At 40.4% G+C, this 8,172-nt stretch overlaps 1 protein-coding gene across 1 annotated transcript; it reads right to left on the bottom strand.

Moving 5' to 3' along the window:
• Positions 1 to 2,754: 2,754 nt before the first annotated feature.
• On the bottom strand, positions 2,755 to 6,575 carry LOC125506289. Its single transcript, XM_048671140.1, has 7 exons — positions 6,478 to 6,575; positions 6,298 to 6,384; positions 6,072 to 6,207; positions 4,161 to 4,371; positions 3,954 to 4,069; positions 3,202 to 3,872; positions 2,755 to 3,057 (listed from the first exon to the last, which is right to left on the bottom strand). Exons 1-6 carry the CDS (start codon positions 6,564 to 6,566, stop codon positions 3,717 to 3,719), a joined length of 795 nt encoding a protein of 264 aa, XP_048527097.1. The 5' UTR covers positions 6,567 to 6,575; the 3' UTR covers positions 2,755 to 3,057; positions 3,202 to 3,716.
• Between the last annotated feature and the right edge of the window lie 1,597 nt (positions 6,576 to 8,172).

Genomic DNA, 8,172 nt, shown 5'->3' with positions numbered 1-8,172 from the left:
TGATGTTTGGTAGCACCCAAAGTGTTCCTTCGGCAAACGGGAGTTGCATAATCTCATAGTCATAGGAACATGTATAAGTCATGAAGAAAGCAACATACTAAACGATCGTGTGCTAAGCTAATGGAATGGGTCATGTCAATCAGATCATTCAACTAATGATGTGACCTCGTTAATCAAATAACAACTCATTGTTCATGGTTAGGAAACATAACCATCTTTGATTAACGAGCTAGTCAAGTAGAGGCATACTAGTGACACTTTGTTTGTCTATGTATTCACACATGTATTATGTTTCCGGTTAATACAATTCTAGCATGAATAATAAACATTTATCATGATTATAAGGAAATAAATAATAACTTTATTATTGCCTCTAGGGCATATTTCCTTCACCAGAGGGGGCCCACACCCTGGCCACGAGGGTGGGGGTGCGCCCTACCCCCTGGGTGCGCCCCTGCCTCGTGGGCCCCCTGGCAGGCCTCCGGTGCCCATCTTCTGCTATATGAAGTCTTTCACCCTGGAAAAAAATCATAAGCAAGCTTTCGGAACGAAACTCCGCCGCCACGAGGCGGAACCTTGGCGGAACCAATCTAGGGCTCCGGCGGAGCTGTTCTGCCAGGTAAACATCCCTCCGGGAGGGGGGAATCATCACCATCGTCATCACCATCGATCCTCTCATCAGGAGGGAGTCAATCTCCATCAACATCTTCACCAGCACCATCTCCTCTCAAACCCTAGTTCATCTCTTGTATCCAATCTTTGTTTGAAAACCTCAGATTGGTACATGTGGGTTGTTAGTAGTGTTGATTACTCCTTGTAGTTGATGCTAGTTGGTTTATTTGGTGGAAGATCATATGTTCAGATCCTTTATGCATATTAATACCTCTCTAATTATGAACATGAATATGATTTGTGAGTAATTACGTTTGTTCCTGAGGACATGGGAGAAGTCTTGCTATAAGTAGTCATGTGAATTTGGTATTCGTTCGATATTTTAATGAGATGTATGTTGTCTTTCCTCTAGTGGTGTTATGTGAACGTCGACTACATGATACTTCACCATTGTTTGGGCCTAGAGGAAGGCATTGGGAAGTAATAAGTAGATGATGGGTTGCTAGAGTGACAGAAGCTTAAACCCTAGTTTATGCATTGCTCCGTAAGGGGCTGATTTGGATCCATATGTTTCATGCTATGGTTAGGTTTACCTTAATACTTCTTTTGTAGTTGCGGATGCTTGCAATAGGGGTTAATCATAAGTGGGATGCTTGTCCAAGGAAGGGCAGCACCCAGGCACCGGTCCACCCAACATATCAAATTATCAAAGTAACGAACGTGAATCATATCATATGAACGTGATGAAAACTAGCTTGATGATAATTCCCATGTGTCCTCGGGAGCGCTTTCCTTCATATAAGAGTTTGTCCAGGCTTGTCCTTTTCTACAAAAAGGATTGGGCCATCTTGCTGCACCTTATTTACTTTCATTACTTGTTGCCCGTTACAAATTACCTTATCACAAAACTATCTGTTACCGATAATTTCAGTGCTTGCAGAGGATACCTTACTGAAAACTGCTTGTCATTTCCTTCTGCTCCTCGTTGGGTTTGACACTCTTACTTATCGAAAGGACTACGATAGATCCCCTACACTTGTGGGTCATCAGTGGTGCACGCATTGAAAATTTTGCAGCATTACCTCATCGAACAAAGTTGTGAAATATATACCGATAACAAGAGTCTCAACTATATTTTCACTCAAGCCAACCTCAACATCCCACAACAAATATGGCTTGATTTGATCAAGACTATGGCCTTGGAATTGACTATCACTCAAGGAAAGCTAATGTGGTCGCCGATGCGCTCAGTCGAATGGCAGGAATAGTTAAAGGAGTAATCCAATACAAGCCTGACTCTGCAAGATGAATTTGCTAAACTCAACATGATCATCTGCGGCCCGTTAAAATTGAAAATCCTTGAAATCAAGCCTACCTTGGATGAGGAGATCAATAAAGATCAAGAAAATCATCCTAGCTTGGAGGAATTCAAGGAGAAACCTCGCCAGGGGAAGTCCAAGCACTTCCAAATTGATGAATAAGGCACGTATAGTTTGGCACCGTATAAGCATACCCGATCAAGCTGAGCTTAAATAACAGATACTCCAAGAAGCGCATGAGCCCGCATACTCTATCCACCCTAGGGGCACCAAAATGAACCGATACTTGAGAGAGGTATTTTGGTGGAGGGTGTGAGAAAATACATTGCATACTCTTGCGATGTATGCAATAGAATCAAGGCAGAACATCAGAACCCCACCGAAATGCTTTAGACCTTACAAGTTCCACAGAGGAGTGGGACGACATCAACATGGAATTTATCATGGGGTTACCCAAGACCGCCAGAACCATGAGTCCATATGGGTCATCATGGATAGGCTAACCAAAGTAGCTCACTTCATCTCAGTGAAGACCATGTACCGACCAGACAGTTTGCACAACTGTACATGTCAAGGATTGTTAGTCTCCATGGGGTACCCAGGTCCATCGTATCAGACCGAGGTTCTCAGTCCACCCCTGCGTTTTGGCTACGTCTTCACCAAGCCGTGGGAACCAGACTAAAGCACAATACCCGATATCACTGTACTAAATATCTATTTACCATGTTCAATAAATTCGTAACTGGGAACATACTATGCTTACGCTGATTATCTAAGAGTTCCACTATGCAACTATACAAGAATAACTGACCGACAAATGATATGCAAAACTTTCCAAATTATATCCATTTAAATAGTTTTTCCAATGCAAATGATTATCAAACATGTGAAACCCATCAATAATTATGGAAGGTATACTTAATTCTATTACATCCATCATCCAAACAGTTTGAGACAATCATTGAAGAGATCATGGCACAAACTAAGATTTATTACAACAATACTAAAGCTCTACTGATTTAGGTTCATTGTGCAGCAGTGGTTCACCCTTCATGGTGGCTACTTTACCCACCCTCCTATTAGGCTTCTTGTTGAGAATGTCCTCATTTTTTTCCTTTGGTTTCACCTTGCAAAAGTAAGTATTCCAATTATTGATGATTTTAATAGCAATCATATGTTGGTATAAGTGAAAAGACATACATTTTTTATCCACACATGTTTTCTTATTAAATTCTTTGATTAGATGTTGAATTTTGCTACTTCTTCTTACCTCGGATGCAATAAGATCCACAAGAGGAGCTCTCTTCTTCCTTTTTCCTTTCACGCGCATTTCACTTGTGGTGGAGATCTGCTCTGGTGTTTCTCCTGGTGTTAGAAGGATAGTAGGTTTGTTTTGATGGGTGGAAAAAGTAATATCAACATCATCTTTTTCCACATTAGGTAGCTGCATCTTGGGTGTGGGAGCCTGTGAGGATTGACGAGAGTCAGGAACAAAAAAAGATAGGAACTACTAACTTTCAAGGCCTTGTTGAATAATTCCCTACATTTGAGAGGACATGAACTTCGTGACCTAGTCAAAAATTTCTAGAGTTAAAAAAGCATTGGAGATGAAATTAGCCCAATCTAAAGGTACCTGAACCACCTTAGAGCTATCAACCCCAGGAGAAAAACGAGCTTCGGAAATGAGGATTCCTTCACTTCCAACCACATAAATGTCTATGAAAGCATGACCCGAGTTAGAATCTAAATTAAATTAAATATATTGGTTGACCAAATGTTTACCTTTTATACAGAAACCAAGGGGACCATCTCCAGCATGGGGTTAGAAGAGTCCTCCCTAGTGCCCACAACAACATTCTTTGAAGGACCATTAGTGATATTAGGCTGAGTGTCCAGCTTGTCAGGTTGAATCGGATCATTGAGTGACAGAACCTTGTTCTCCTGAATAATCTTCTCTTTAGTTTGTGGTATGGAGGGATGAACAATTTGGAAATTAACAGAATGGGAGTGAATGATTCCCACCTGGATAGGTGCCAAAGCAAGAGATTGGATTTTACGTTCTCCTTCATTTACGATTTCAATACTCTCATCTACAAGCTCGCTTTCATCAGCATTGGGTGCATAATTCACAAACAAATCTACAACAACAACACCTTGTATTAGGATAGGCTCTTCAAATAAAGGTAAAATAAACATTTTGCAACTTTGGTAAAATATCCAAATGATTACTCTGTACTGTCATGTTGAGATCAATATTCAAAATATCTTGCTCTTTCTTCACATTCAGATCAGCGTTGATATGGGCCTGTAAGGCTTGAAAACCAACCTCCGAGGGACCAAGAGGTAAATTTAAATCTGGTAGGCGATTAAAAATATGTTTGGTATGGCCCAATAGATTTAATGCACCTGCACTAGCCCCAAATTTAGCAGCGTCTGCACTCTGAGAAGGCAAGAGTAAGGAATAAGTTACTATTTTTCAAAAAAAAATATGAAAACAACACCTTAATTTGTTACCAAAAGTCTATGCTTTATCAAATTCATAAATAAGATGAATGCTGGAGAAAATATCAGGAGAAGATTTATCCCTAAAAGCGCAAGCAAGAAACTAGGAAATCAATAGCTGAAGGCTTACCTAGACTATAAATATACATGTATATCCACTCCACCACAAAAACGAAGTGGCATATGATAAAAATGCACTCTAAAAAACAAATAAGATGTTGCTATGCACTATGTTTGGAATTAATTGATGAATATATCATAATGAACCATGATAGAGTTACATATGAAAGGAAATAAATTACTATTTACCATGTTAAAAAAATCGGAACTGAGGTAATAACATACTTACATAGGACTAGGTGAGTTAAGGTGGACACACTTCCACACATTGTCGAAGATTTCGACTATGCAAGAATACTTTACATGGACATTATATGCTTCATTCACCTAAAAACATGGTCTTTATTTTTTAAAATGTGCAAGAAATGTTAATTTTAGGATGGGTGCATGCACTTATGAATTCACATATTTATTTCACACTAGTAAAAGAGCCCCTGCGTTGCAACAGGAAAAACCACATGTCCCTAGTACAATAATCATGACTGAAGACCTCAACGGGTCCACGTGCATCACATCTATGATGCCGCTTATCCTCCTTCCCACCTTTGTCGACGGTGGGATCAGTGCTCACACAATCAGAACACGTTAGGATGTGGTCAATTCTAAGGTTTCTTTCTTTCTCTCCAAAAAATGAGAGATCTACATTTTCACCAGGAAGTTTTGCCGAGGCGTGCATTAGTGGTTATAGATGGTTTCTTTCTTCTCCAAACTGATTTGCCGAGGTGTTGATTTCCAATCCGGATGTAGCAAGTACGAAAGAAAAGCGAATCATGAACTATTGATTAAGGTTGTCCCCTAAATAGTTTTTAAAAATATTTAACAGTTAAAAAATATCATATTCAATTCTACACATTTTTCTAATCAATTTTCATATATAAGATGTCAAAATTGGAGTTAGGATTTAGAAGATATGAATATTTTTAAAAGCATTTGAATCACATTTTTAAATATTTAACGGGTAAAATAACATCATATTTATATTGTACACATTTTTCTAATCAATTTCCATATATAATATGTCTAAATTAGAGCTATGACTTAAAATATATGGATATTTTAAAAAATTATTTAAAACTGTAAAAAATAATAGATGGATGATGGGTTGATTAACCAAAAGATCAGGGGGTTTCCAAGAAAAAGTGAATCATTTTTTCCATGGGTTGATTAACTAAAGATCAGAAGGTTTTCTGAAAAAAAGAAGTGAATCATTTTTTCTCACTTAACAATGTACCGCAGGTTGATTTCGAAGGAGTACAGGATTTTTTTTTGGCAAAAGTGACGACGGACGGATAGAAGCACTCCTCACTTTACTATTAGGTAGAGATATATTTGTACGAGGACCCACATGCCAGGGAGCTGGTCAAATTGTCAGACAACTAATTGCAAATGTGATATGTTATTACTGTCTTGTATATATTTGAGGAGGAGGGATGGATTCTTATACTATAAATACGAAGTCAAATGATTGAAAGAACTAAATATAGACTTAAGAGTTAATATAGAGGAGGAACCATTCACCTTGAGAGGGGTTACCAAATTCTGTGGTGCAGCCACCACGTACGTCCCCTTGTTTAGAAACTCATGGACGGAGGAGCACCCCGACGCCTTGGCAGCTCGGGTTAAATTCCCGGTCGGCTTCTCTCCATTGTTGGTCCTACCAATAAAAACCATAAAACTATGAAATTTACCTAAAATTCAAATTTCCATAATCTCTCATGTATTGTATTAGCTTCTCATCGCTCACATGCATACACTGCAATTGCATTCTCCCCTGCATTTTGGACAGCTCCAGGCATCTTGCAGCCCCACTCTTATATAATTCTCGCCGTACCTAATAAACAAACCAATAAGAAACAAGAACAATACATCATATGGTCGGCCCCATGGAAACACAAAAATTACATAGCAGAAACTCTTGTAATACCTATTATGCAAGCAATTTCGACAGTACTTGAGTGAGCACAACCGAGACTTCTTCATATTCTTGCAAGCTGCCATTAAGTTGATTGCCATTTTCTGACGGCACTGCAGAACGGAAAAGTATTAAATCCACGAGGAGTTGCCAGTGTAAAAGAGGGGGGAGGGCCAATAGTAATAGGTGGTCAAAATCCACGAGGAGTTGCCAGTGCAAAAGAGGCGGGAGTGCCAATGGTAATAGGTGGTCACTCACTCACCTGGTGGCAGGTCTTCTGGATCTGCAGCAAAACGCCGTTGCTCTCCATGCTGTAGGAACCCTTGCTAGTCTTTGTGGTGACCCTCTCCATGCTGTAGGTGTAATTGTTCTCCTCGCCATGGGCATCATCCCTATCACGGGAGACATTCTCCATGCCGCCGACGCCATTCCACTCAAGGGGGCAAGGGACCATGATGTCCATGGAAGAGCTCCAGAAGTTTGGTAGAGCAAGGGGGAGAAGCCTAAAATCTTTGACAAAAAATAGGAATGGGAATGAAGAGATAAATATTGGCTCGCGTGTGCCTCTAAAAAAAGTAGGAGATGCTAGTAGTAACTGATGCCACCAGCCAGTTGCCCTAATCTTATTTAGAAATCATTCATTTTGTGTGACATTGAACTGTCTTCCCTCGTTCATCCATGTATGTGCATGTCTATCATTATTGATGAAAGGGGTTAATAAATAAGGGTCAAACCATCTTTTTCCTTTTCTTGTTTTACTTGGGTCTGACTAAAATCTCAAAATATGCCTTTGTCTCATCTCCATTAATATTATTTTCGTTGTATACCATTCTAAAAGTTTACCACCAGACCCATCGTACAAACTTTATTTACCCAATATAATGTCCTGGAAAAAAATATTTTCCCCCCGAAGCACCAAAAAATGTGTGTACAAGATCTCTTATTCCAGAGTGGTAGAATGTTGGCCATCCAATGTGCAACACAACACAAGCATTGTGTGACTTAAAGGTGGTGGAAGAAGGGGATGTGCCGTCCATAGAGAGTATTTTGAATCTTGGGAGGCCCGCCGGTGTTTTCGCATTCCATTTTTTGCTTCCACTATTACGCTTCATGCCCGACCTCCTCCTCGATGCCAACTCCTTGTTATTTATTTCTATGGTTCTCTAGCACTGGCTCATTGGAGAGGAAGGATTTGGGTTCATGCAAGGCAATGTGTGTGTGCTCGCTCTCGACCCTATAGGGTAGCGAAGGGGACCAGAATGCCATGTGTGGCTGCAAAATGTTCGTTATTGAGGGGTGTCCATGCTTGCCCTCGACACGAGGTGTGTGGCATAGATGATCGAGAAGGAAACACGCGACTGAGAGAGACCCTCCACGTGATGATATGACAACACCCTACATATGACATAGAAGACGCCCTCCATGCGACGATGATTGCGAGCCGTTAGGTGCTCGTGTCAGCCCATGGGCCTCTGACTCGAAGGAAAGATAATTTCCCACCGCCGAACCTCCTCTAAACCTTCTTTTTTTGCAAGCAAAGGCTTAATCTTCTTCCTTCGCTCAACCTGCCCCTCCTTCACCCTTCTTCTCCCCCATGTCCTGGTCCCGAGAAAAGAAATTGCCCCACCCCATCTCTTTCACCATCTAACTAGATTGATTGCCGACCTCCAACCCTCCCCAATATTCACTAGCATCTTCGAGGTAAAA

The sequence above is a fragment of the Triticum urartu genome, chromosome 5 (assembly GCF_003073215.2).
Source record: "Triticum urartu cultivar G1812 chromosome 5, Tu2.1, whole genome shotgun sequence".
NCBI classification, from domain to species: domain Eukaryota; kingdom Viridiplantae; phylum Streptophyta; class Magnoliopsida; order Poales; family Poaceae; genus Triticum; species Triticum urartu.
The sequence above is the reverse complement of the archived record's forward strand: the minus strand, read 5'-3'. Positions and strand labels throughout refer to the sequence as shown.

Bases quoted from the DNA above. Each gene is read 5' to 3' on its own strand.
- LOC125506289 (XM_048671140.1), bottom strand. From the start codon at position 6,566: ATGGCAATCAACTTAATGGCAGCTTGCAAGAATATGAAGAAGTCTCGG. The intron at 4,372-6,071 runs GTGAATGGTTCC...TTGCCTTCTCAG, and splicing joins ATTTGGTAACCCCTCTCAAG to AGTGCAGACGCTGCTAAATT. The intron at 4,070-4,160 runs GTAATCATTTGG...TTGTTGTTGTAG, and splicing joins TCTCAACATGACAGTACAGA to ATTTGTTTGTGAATTATGCA.